The sequence below is a fragment of the Cyprinus carpio genome, chromosome A6, assembly GCF_018340385.1.
Source record: "Cyprinus carpio isolate SPL01 chromosome A6, ASM1834038v1, whole genome shotgun sequence".
In the NCBI taxonomy this organism is placed as follows: Eukaryota; Metazoa; Chordata; class Actinopteri; order Cypriniformes; family Cyprinidae; genus Cyprinus; species Cyprinus carpio.
Genome location: NC_056577.1, coordinates 24,945,064 through 24,957,205, shown reverse-complemented (window position 1 = coordinate 24,957,205; position 12,142 = coordinate 24,945,064). Strand labels below are relative to the sequence as shown.

At 33.5% G+C, this 12,142-nt stretch overlaps 1 protein-coding gene across 2 annotated transcripts; it reads right to left on the bottom strand.

Moving 5' to 3' along the window:
* Window positions 1–512: 512 nt before the first annotated feature.
* On the bottom strand, window positions 513–12,080 carry LOC109091017 (protransforming growth factor alpha-like). 2 transcript variants are annotated; one of them, XM_042758664.1, is made up of 6 exons: window positions 11,634–12,079; window positions 9,092–9,232; window positions 7,570–7,684; window positions 6,440–6,589; window positions 5,497–5,606; window positions 513–3,048 (listed from the first exon to the last, which is right to left on the bottom strand). In XM_042758664.1, exons 1-6 carry the CDS (start codon window positions 11,674–11,676, stop codon window positions 3,041–3,043), a joined length of 567 nt encoding a protein of 188 aa, XP_042614598.1. In that variant the 5' UTR covers window positions 11,677–12,079; the 3' UTR covers window positions 513–3,040. The 2 variants fall into 2 exon arrangements, with proteins under 2 accessions (XP_042614598.1, XP_042614597.1); XM_042758663.1 differs by lacking the exon at window positions 513–3,048 and having other exon boundaries at window positions 5,438–5,606; window positions 11,634–12,080.
* Window positions 12,081–12,142: the final 62 nt, after the last annotated feature.

Below are 12,142 nucleotides of genomic sequence, written 5' to 3'. Positions count from 1 at the left end.
TCAAAATACTTTTTTTCCACCATGAAAAAAGGCATCTTTTTATTAAGTACGGATTCTTTTCTTGGGGCACTATATAAATAAATCAAATAAAATAAGTGGGGAGAATTGAAGCAAAAATAGGCTATGACCACAAAAAGTGAATGGCAATTTACAAGTGAATAAAAAAAATACTCATGCAACGTCAGTCATGCAGGCACTTAACTTCATGTGGTCACTCATGTGCAAGCTTAACTGCTCTAGGTCATGATCTCTAGGGCCCTTCCCCCCATCTCACAAAAGGTTTAGCCAAACAAATAAATAAATAAATTGTTGAGTAAGTAAATAAAGGAGCTGAGCTTTACCCGCAGCAAAAAGAGCACTCTGGCTCTGTTTGACCCTTTTAAAATATTCAGATGATGAAGGATATAAATAAACAGACTGGGGTTTATAACTGGCAAGGAGGAAAAGTATGCTTCATAAAAAGTTTGATGAAATGAGAAATTACAATATGTAAGAATCAGGTCCAGTCAAAATTTTGCTGCACTTTGTGATATTTGGAAAAATATGCAAACTTAGACAAAGAGGTCAAAACACTCAACAAAATGTCATACAGCAAAGCATGTGACAGTCATATTGGAATTATCTAACTCTTACCTTCATGCTTGACTGATGAACACCACATTCTTCATACACAGTACAACCAAAACAATATTCCCACAATGTATTTTCCCCAACATGGAACAAGACAGTATTTTAAAGAGAACGACGGATGGTGTTTACATTATATCATACACAAACGTCAGTCAATAAGCAGCTAATTGGGTTTAAACAGGATTCAGTTGGCACAAAGCAAGAGATGCAACACTGAGCATTGTCTCTAGTGCTAAGGCCAATTTATCCGTTAGTCTTTAAGTTTGACATCATCATCATCTTCATGGATGACTGCAATTTCACATATGGAAATTATGCAATGACTGCATGTTACAAAATTCTTCAGCCTGAAATTCCCAATGCTTACTTTACCATTTTAACCAAACTCCTCTCATAAAGATAAAAAAAAAAAAAAAAAAAAAAAAATTACATTTGAAAAATCTGAGGTTTAACACTCACCCACATTTTCTTTTCTGTCATTGCACTCTCATTCACTTATTTTTTGTGAAGTTTATATTCAGTCCTTATGTTTATAATTAAGTGAAATATCAGGATCAGTCACGTAGATCAATAAATAAACAGATAAATCATCCTGAATCTGTTTTGTTTTTTTTCAGGCTGATCAAAATCATTCACAAATGTTGCCTATGCTGACAGTCTAAGTATTTGATTTGTCACTTGGATGACTTTTGGGATAATTATCTCAAATATTTCATGAATCTTCACACAGTGATCAGACTTCAGTAACACTGCCAAATATAAGTCCACCAAATTCTTTTTTTTTTTTTTTTCTTCCAGCTTCTGAGAAGGGTTTAGATTGAATAAAACCTACAATGGCATATTTTATACATAAACCTTCTGACCTTTAGGGTCACTCAACATTTGTTTTATAACATGAGATTGGCAAAAGCTTGAGGACAGAGAACACGAGAACAAAACAAACATACAGATTAAAATATTTCAGTGTAAAAGTTTCCATACATCTTTATAAGCACAAGTTGATAAGGACAATGTGCATCAAACTGAATAATATCATAATGATTTGAGCCTCTGTATGCATATGTGTGCCCCAATAAACATGATAATAGTGAATTAAGCAATTAAGATACAGTGAAGTGTTTTATTCCTCAAGTGCGTGAATAATGATGCACTATAGCCATCACCAACATCCATCGTGAAAAACATAGGTGCAGATTTAAAGGTGACTGTATTCACAATGTGTTTGAAATGTACACTGCACAAGAGCACAGTGAAATGTGTGTAATTATGTGATCAGACATGCATCCAATCATTCCATATGTGAACATGCAGATGTTATGTGATGTCATACCACGGCTAAAAATAGTGAACATACTGAGGCTCCCATTATAATCCATTTACTCTACTGATGCTGCCAAATCTTTGATAGCACATTATACGAACAAGCACTTTCTGTGCATGAAGACATTTTTTTGTGGGATTTGTGAATCTATGCATAACTTTAAGTTACATGTCATATTTGTAAATGTTTACATCCTACATTTCCAATATTTTTTATATATATAAAATAAAAAATGTAATTACGGTAAAAGTGTTATAATGTGTACAATAAATTATTTGTCCCTCAGAGCCGGCTATAGTGTCTCATGTTTACTGTTAATCTATGAAAAGTTGTTAATCAACATTATAAGGAGATCAAGCTCAAATAAATTGGCAAAAGAGTCTATTGTAGTTTTAATATTACATGCTACTTGACTGACTCAAATGTTAAGTAATCTCCCATTCTTTATCCATAATGTGATACAGAAAATGTGATATTATATACTTGTTAAAAAGTATATCTTAAAGTACTTTTTAGTGAGTTTCACATCTCATTAATGGCATATTATTAGTGTTTTTTATGCTAACAGTATTTTAAAAGACAAAGACTGCGAGAATGTTGTCTTATACATCTATAAAGATAATTATAGCTTTAAGATAAGCCCTGTTAGTAATAATGATTTTTCTAAAACCTCTCTCAAAGTTCTCATTTTCAGATCAGGTTTTTTTTTTTTTTTTTTGGGCCATCGATCCGTACCTTATTCCAAATGGCCATGTCTCTACGTCACTGGATCCTGTAGTTGAGTTCCATGTAGCTTGTTCTGAGTTCTTCTTTAAGAGTTTCTCAGTTTTTGAGTTCCACCTTTAACTCTTGTCATTGCTGTTGTTGTTCCAAAAATATCCTTTTAGGAATGACTCAGTCTGAATGTAAAGTTCCATGTTTGAGTTCTCTCACTTTCCACTTCAAAATGCTCTCAATATGTACTGCGTTTACCAGCTGTGCCAGTCTGTAGTTTAAGAAACGCAGTCATAGTGAAGTCCACGAGTAAGATGGAAGATTTTTTGGTCTCATTTTTAAGAGAGCACCTGCATGAGCTCCAGAAAACGCATGTCAAACCACTGCATGGGAAAAGACAGAAATGAAAAATAAAATGATTACGTCATTGCAAGCCATGTAGAAGCCTTTTTTCCACATAATAAAGATTCTATGAGAAGGAAAGGCAGAGGGGTTTGATCAAACTACTCCAAAACACTTTACAAATTAATACCTTGTGCGTAAGGAACATTTTCTGATGAGATGAGAAGACAGTAAGATGGAAGTGGAAGAGAAAATTGACAAAACATACACATATGTAAGACAAACATGACACAATGTTTCACTATAGTCTGATGACATGCAAATGTATTGATATGTTACTGTGGAAACACAGGCATGGTTCTACCTAACAATTAGAAATGCCTGACGATGCTGACAAACTATGTGACAACGTCCTGTTGACAAATCTAATTAAAGGTTTGCAATACTCTGTCAACAAGCAGCACTGTTGAGCAGACTGGCAGTGATAACTGAGGGTATTTGTATGGACAAAATTCCAACAATTCCATTTCTAATTGCGTAATTATGTCTGGGGATATTCAGTTCCTCCAGTGAATACACATAATCTGCCCACTAAGACAAGGAACACATGCTCACAACATAACATGAAATATGCTACCAAGCTAAAGTTAAGAATCGTTTTTCAAATTCGTTCTTAAAAAACTTTTGATCAAAAAGCTTAAAGGGATAGTTCACCCAAAAATGAAAATTACCATATACAAAGGAAAACCAGTCTCTTCTTGGCTTATATTGAAATTTTTTTGTTTGCAAATCTTTGTTTTGTCATTCTTATTCATGACTGGTGTTTTGTTTTGTTTTGCTCTCTCCTCTACACTTCCGCATTCGTCACTTCTCACCTGAGCTTAATAAAGTTTTATAAATTAAGTTAATAAAGTTTTATATATGGATATATTTCTGAAACAAACATATCGCTTCATGTCAAAAGGCCTTTATTAACCCCTAGGAGCTATGTGGAGCACTTTTTATGATTGTGATGAATGGATGCACTTTTTTGGGCTTCAAAATCTCGACCACCATTCACTGCCATTATAAAGTTTAGAAGAGCCAGGACATTTTTTAATATAACTCTGATTGCATTTGTCTGAAAGAAGAAAGCCATATACACCTAGGATGGCTTGAGAGTGAGTAAATCATGGGTTTTTCATTTTTCGGTGAACTATCCCTCTAAGGATTTCTTTTCAAATAGTTTTGAAGACAAAGGTAACACTTTAGTAATGTGATTATCTAGTTACTTATTACTATGCCTATTATTAACATATTGGCTGTTTATTAATACTTATAAAGCACACATTAATGCCTTATTCTGCATGACCATATTCTACATCCCTAATCCTATCTCATACATAAACTTAACAACCAACTTACTAACTATAATTTGTTTATTGAGGCAAAAGTCATAGTTAATGGTTTGTTGATGGCGAGAATTGGACCTTAAAATAAAGTGTGACCTAGACAAATATAAAATGTTTCTACAGTTTATGTTTTTCTTAAGAAAGAAATATGATTTGTTTTACTGTTTAAAAGTTTGAGATCATTATTTTTTTAAGCAATTTATACTTTAATTGCAGAATAATGCATTAATATGTTCAAGAAAGTAGAGCGTAAATACATTTAAAGTTTGTTACAAAAGATTTCTATATCAAATAAATTTCTATTCTTCAAAGAACCTAACGAAAAATGTATAATGGTTTCTACAAAACATCAAGCAGCACAACTATTTTCAACATTGATGATATATGTTTCTTGAGCACCAAAATAGCATATTTAGAATGATTTTTAAAGGATCAGCTTTGATTCACAGAATTAAATTACATTTTATAATATATGAAAGTAGAAATCCGTTTTTTTAAACTATAATAATATTTCATATTACTGTTTTTACTATATTTTTGATTAAATAAGAGACTTCTTTCAAAAATTCCCCCCCAACCTTAGAATGATTGTGTACATATATAATTTTAATTTTCTACTTTTTAAACTAACAGTAAATATTAAGTAGGTGTGTCTAAACTGGCAGTGTTTATCATTTACGTCTTTCACATTAACTTTAAAGAAAAATAAGGCAGCAGATTTCAATCTTTGTATCTTAATTAGGCTTAATTATGAGTTAAACAAAAGAACCGATTGAAAGCACTGACACATTTAATGCCCTACACATTTAAAATAAAAGTTTATTAGCCTTTGTTTCACCATGACCAACTATTACAGTAGTCTCATGTTCATTGACAGTCTTAGGACAAAGTGACAACAGATGGCTAAACTAACAGCTTAAACCCTTGAGCAAAGACAAATCATAGGCCATTAAAAGTTAAAGGCATCACACATATGCTGGTCTCAGTATGCAAACACCCCCTATTGATGATCATAATTAGACACCGCATGACACTTAACACATGACTTTACAGCTCAGCAAAAAGTTGTGTAAAAATGGAAATATAGCACCAGAATACCTGTTTCTGAATGACAGCAGGATGTCCCACCCGTCAAAATACTCCTAGGCTTCTCCGACCAACACGAAATGGTGTTACCTCGCCCACAACCACCCCGTCTCCACCAACAACTAGAAAGACAATGTGTGAAGTCTGCAAATGACCTCTTTCTCCTTCCACAAAAATTTTATTGCACAGTTCATTCAACAAAGACAGATAACAGAATAAACCCAAACAAATAACCTGCTCTGGGGAAACTATGATATATGCTGGAATTCATAATCAGATCAAAAAAAAATTAAGCACTTGTAATTAGATTATATTATGTTCTAAAATGCTTATAATGAGATCATACTTTTTGTACAGTTCTACATACAAACACTGTTTGTACTGTAAATGTATGTCACATGATTGCAGAAATTCTAATATGCTGATTTTGTGCTCAATTTTTATTGTTTTTATTATTATCAATGTTGCACATTTTATTTGCTACTTCATATTGTTGTTGAAACTGTTTTTTTTTCTTTGATGAATAGAAAGTTCAAAAGAACAGTATTTATTTGGAATAGAATATAAATGTAATATTTCTTGGCTTAATAAAAGGTTTCTTTATTATTATTATTATTTTACCCAAACTCTTGAATGGTAGTGTATCACAGTTTCCACAAAATATTAAGCAGCACAACATTGATTTCAACATTGATAATAATAAGAAATGTTTCTTGAGCATTAAGTCAGCATATTAGAATGATTTCTGAAGGATTATGTGACACTGAGGACTGGAGTAATGACATATTTGCTGTCACAGTAATAAATTACATTTTAAAATGTATTCAAATAAAAAATAGTTATTTTAAAGTGCAATCATATTTCACATTATTATTGTTTTACTGTATTTTTTGTTTTTTTTTTAAGTGAAAAATAAATACAGGTAAATGAGTACATTTAAATGAATAATACTCACTTTAGTAAAGTGCACAGCAGCATGAGTAGAACACTGCCCACCACACACAACACCAGCATGGTGGCCACAGTCTGTTGCCTGTGGTTAGATGCCACCACTGCCAAGAGGTCTGCATGTTCACATCGCATACCCACAAAGCCAGGATGACATCTACACAAACATGCACAAGAGTGATTTTTATTATAATTGAAAAGGGAGCTTTATAAAACTTAAGCCAAAAATGAAAATATGAACATGAGTATATTCAATAGATGTTCGTAAAAGCATTTCATTCCAAAATGAGGAATCTGCCAGTATCATGTTCATAATATCAATCAAATTCAAATTGACTATAATTCATTTGACTTTTTGTGGTGAACTACTACATACAGATATGGACATAGAAAAAACAATAAATCCCTTGACAACAGAAGGACTCATACTAACTTAGACACAATCACCAACACAGAGTTGAATACTGCTATTGTGCCAGATTTATACACGGAAATGCAATTTAGCTAAGGACAAAACACTTTTGTCTTGACAAGGACAGCTTAACGAAGATGCTGTAAGCATTTATCCAAAAGAATTTATCCAAGTGAGTCAGCAATCAAAATGCATGTCAGACTGTTTAGCCGTTTAATCCCATAATTATATGAAAATATGTTGTTTGACCAGAAAAGAAAAAAAGATACAAATGAGATTAAAAAATAAATGTAAAAATCTGACCCAAACTACAATCATAGTATTAGGATTTCTGGAATCTGGCTTTTTTTTTCTCTCAGTGAGCATTTGATTTCATATAAAAAGTGCCATAGCAATGCTGGTAGTGATAGCATTAAATAAAACAGCACTTATTCAGTCTCTGTGAGCACTCACAGACAAATTTCCAATGTACACCGCAGCACCGCTCTTGTAAAACAAAACCACCACTATAGCGACTGAAAAACATATAGTAACATAAGACTGCTTGAACATACAGATCAGTTTTGATTGCTTGAAAACAGACTGTTCTTTATTATCAAATTTGAAAAAAGCTAATGGGAACATGCAGACTGTTAACAGACTAGGGAAAGTCAGAATGCAGGAAATATACATGGAAACAAAATTATTCAATTTGAAAAAAAAAAAAAGACAATCTTAGAACTTACATGCATGCAGGTGTTTCCTCCAGTATGAGAAAGCGGCATGTGCCATGAAAACAGAAGTGGCTATGGGAGTCAGGGCAGTCATCAAAGTGAGAGTGGACAGCGGCTGCTATAAATTCTATAATTTATACAAAAACAAAATTAAGAACAAAATAAAGAGAACCTGGGTTTTATATGACAACTTCTTGTTTGATACAATATAAAGATCTATGCAAGAATTCCTTAAAAATGTATTTGCAAATGTTATGCCTGATGACCAATATTACTGTTGCCCAGAATCTCAGTTCATCATAAATTTGTGAACATCACACAAGGTTACTACATCATTACTGACCCTGCTTTAACACAAACAGAATGATCTATTTATATTACATTTCCAGCCTTTACTACCATCAAAGCTAGAGCCAAATTAGTGATATTTTGAAGAACTGAAGAAGTGGAAGGTAGAAAAGAAAGTTCTCAGCCAATCAGAATTAGAAGATTTTGTATATAGATCACAGCCCTTCAGATTTTTATCTTTCTCAGACTCTATCCTGCCTAAGGCACACTTTTGATCTAAAGAGAGGACAAAAGCAGACATGGTGTAAGACAAGAAAAAGCTAGACTTAGCCAGGACTACCGGTCAAGAACTGAGGGGATTTCTTGAAATTGACAGATTCCTGTTTCTAATCATTGTGAGCTTTGTCTCCAGAAGGTATTTACATTGGATGAAAACTGTCTGCAGTATAATAAAAATAAAAAAAAAGCAAATTGTAATGGACAATGACTAAAACCCTTCTGTCTTTGTGTTAGCAGCCCACTAATACCACATGTGATTCCATAATGAAAACAAAAATCAAGTTTATAGCATTTTTTACAAAATAGAATCTTTTTTAATAAAAAGTCAATGAAAGTAAGTACTTAAAGTTGTGATGAAACAGAAGTAACAACAGATTATTGAAAGGATTATTGAAAAAGAAAACAAAATGTAGGATGGAGACTTGATTCTATCCATCGTTGTTGATAAGATTTTGAGATGTCGCCGTTGCACTGAAAAATGAATGCACGATTGCAGTTGATTGCTGAGGGGCAGTGTTTAAGCAGAAAAATTATAATTTTCATGGGAAGATCAAGTTCTGACACTTTGATTAAACATTACTAGGACAAAAAAAAGTCAAAACAACAACAACAAAAAAAAGAAACACATACATGGATGAATCATTCACAATAAGTTCCATTACATGCATTTACAAAATAGATTTATAGAGTTTTCATGTAATATCGACTTCTAGATTCAGAAAAGTTGACAACCTCAAGAAGTCAAACTAATTATTGCACAAGTCTAAATATTAAATGTTAATTTTAAATAAATTAAATATTTGAAATATTATTATCTTTCTAATTTCTACGAGGCTGCAGTCTAATATTTAACATATTTCATATTCACAGAATATATGATTTGTCAAATTCAAAAATATACATGGGATTTCAGGCCTATGAAACCCAAAATGAGCTGAGCATAAAGGAAAAAGCAGATAGAGCATACTTTTGACACGTGAAGTAGTAGTGGTTGAGGTCGTGCTGCTGGTGGTTGTTGTGGTAGTGGTGGTAGCTGTTGTTGTGGTGGTTGCAATGGTTGATGTTGAGGTAGAATTCTCTTGCACCTGCCCATATGTAAAAAGGGATCCTACAAATCAAACACACCAAGCAAATATTCAAAAACAAAAGCACAACAAAGAAACTAATATTGTTGAGGACAGCTAAGTAGATTAGGACGAGGTGTTCAAAACTATTCAAATGTCACTGCTACTGCCTCTGTGAAATCTAGTATTGTGAACACCTTACCCAAATGTGAAAATGAGGATCCAACAAAGTCAAAAATGGCCAGACTCATGACCGCTACAGCAATGAGAAAACAGCGGAACAATAGCATCACACACTAGAGAGAAAAAGGCTTGAGTGGCGTCCAGTGCAAATGAGAAATAGCTACTTAAAGCCCACTTGCTTTAGACTCCGAGATCAATTAAAATGCCCTGGAACATCAGTTCAAAAACTGACTTCTGACCTTCAGACTATTTTAAGAGCTACTAGGGAATGACTGGGTTAAGATAAATTAAAGTGGATTTGTGATGCGGATCTCTCCGCATACACAGGTAACAGGTAAGACACTGCTGGAGGAATCGTTGTCATGGTGTGCCTAATTCACTCGTACATTTACAGAAAATGGCAAAACCACCACAAATCCCAAAATGTATCGCTCTGCTCTAAAACTTACCTAGCAACAGAGTTTTAAGGCATCATATTTGCGTAGAGTTGCATTGCAATGAGCTCAGTGGAAAATAAATCTAAGATGAGTTAAGAAAACGTTTATTACAAATAAACTTATTTTATTCAATACTGAAAGTTCTGATATGCTTATTAGAGTATTGTGCCATTAGCTTAGCAACACACTAATGCCAAACTACTGCAAACAATTAGTCGAGCAACCCCTGCAGAGAGCTCTCTGTATAGGGGTTAGAGATGCTGTCTATATAGTGTGTTCCAAATCATAAGGTTCCATGATGGTTAGGAAGCAGCTGCCTATGTAGGCATTAGACAGTGATGCAGAACAATCAGTTCTTGAAAAAAAAAATCTATTTTTGACACTGGCTGTCAATTTAACGTGTTTAATTCTATTAAACGATGTTACTATATAAATACACTTAATAAAGCCTCTCAATTGATTTTATGTTAAATGCTAATAATATTGATAAATGTTTTTTTTTAAGATTGACAGCCTGCAAAAAAAAAAAAAAAAAAAAAAAAAAAAAAAAAAAAAAAAAAAATTATATATATATATATATATTCTCTTTTTAAGTAAAGGCCACTCATCCACTGTAAGGACATTAAATAAAAATACTGAGACATTTCTCAAAATATTTACATGTATCTTCCATAGAAGAAAGTCAGTCACACAGTTTTGGACCAAGATGAGGGTGAGTAAATAATGACAGAATTTGCATTTTAGGGTGACCTAGCCCTTTAAGTTAAGCAAACCCTTTCTTATCATTGCAAGGATATTCCTTCCTAGGGTTTGCTTAACTTACCATCTGCCGTTCCTTAACCATCATTGTACCAAAATCACTGAGAAAATGGCACATTGATCACAGGAGACCTTGCCTATATCCTTAAAAAACAAAAACAGCTGCTTACAGTACAGATACAATCACTCAGTCATTAAAAGTAGCTACTTTATGGGGCATTAAGTCGAATCAAATTCATATGAAAGATTATCACAACACGTTTCAAACCAGCTTTACAGAAAGTCGTACTGTTATGACAATGCTTTACCACAGAGCATCCAGCATCAGGCAGGTTTAAAATCAGTCATGATTTAATGCATATTAACTTTTGCTTAATATTAAAAGCACAGAAAGCAACAAAATACATGATGTCCTGCTGATTTTAAAATTGCTTCATTAAACTTTACTGACTTTCTCTCATTGAAACTGTTTGCTGAGTTAAGAACTTGCCTTCATTGTAGAAACAAAGCCATAAAAGATGGATATTCTGGATGAAGCTCTATATTTAAACTAAGCTCTGTTAACCTCGTTAATGACAGGAGCAAGACTGCTGAGCCAAAGAAGCTGCTGGACAAAAAAGGAAAGCAAACCACTGCTTCTTCAGTGACTTGGATAAACACTGACAGCACATTATTCATGCTATAAACCTAAAAAGCTGTACAACAAAGCAGAATAATTATATGTTGGACATTACTAATAAGTCAGTCATTACTGGTGATGAGAGTGAAACGGTGGGTGTCGGGAAAGACTCCCTTGACATGATACTTGCCCTAATATTATTGTTTTTTATATTGACGATAAGAGTACTGTCAAACTATGATGCTAAAACTTTCTCTCGCTTATATTGTATTAAAAATGTGGCGACATATCGTTGTTTTCTTGTAAAGGGCGATATTTAAAACGGTTAACTAATATTTTGCTTTCGTGCCTCAATAATTGATGTATATTAGGCTAATATTTACTCAATAAAAATAACGGTAGTAACCGTTAAATCGAATAAACAAAACATCCAATATTTTTACTCACCGGTGAGAAGGAATATTGTATCCCAAAAAGCACGATACATCATTATAAGGCGTTTCTGTGACTTGATGGTGAAGGATTCACAGCGTCGTCTCTTATATTAAAACGTTTACCTTGGGCACCTTTAAGGAAATCTGAATTGCAGAGTAAAACTGTGTGCGTCTGTCTTCATAGTTTCGTGTATCCTAAGTTACTCGACAAAAGACGCCACGCGTCGATTCAGGTATTTTGAACTTGACGTCTAACTTGAGCCACGCCGTATTACCTTTACCACTGACGTCATATAAAGCCCTAACTTTTTTCTAATTCACTATCATGATAAAGATAAGAGGTAAAACATTGTTAACTACAAAACCACGCCACTAATAATCACTCATAGCTCAGAGCCCTCTCCACTCCTTTGACATCCTTCTGTTGTGCGTGCGCGCGCTCGTGTGAGCTAAAGAGAGGCGTGCATTGCTGGAGGGGAGTGTTGTAACATGTTTTGTTTAAACCCCGTTACTATTTATTTA

Coding starts and splice junctions, on each gene's coding strand:
- LOC109091017 (XM_042758663.1), bottom strand. CDS start 11,676: ATGATGTATCGTGCTTTTTGGGATACAATATTCCTTCTCACCG. Junction 7,685..9,091: donor TACTACTTCACGTGTCAAAA/GTATGCTCTATC, acceptor TATAAATTATAG/AATTTATAGCAGCCGCTGTC. Junction 5,607..6,439: donor CTGCTGTGCACTTTACTAAA/GTGAGTATTATT, acceptor TTGTCTTTCTAG/TTGTTGGTGGAGACGGGGTG.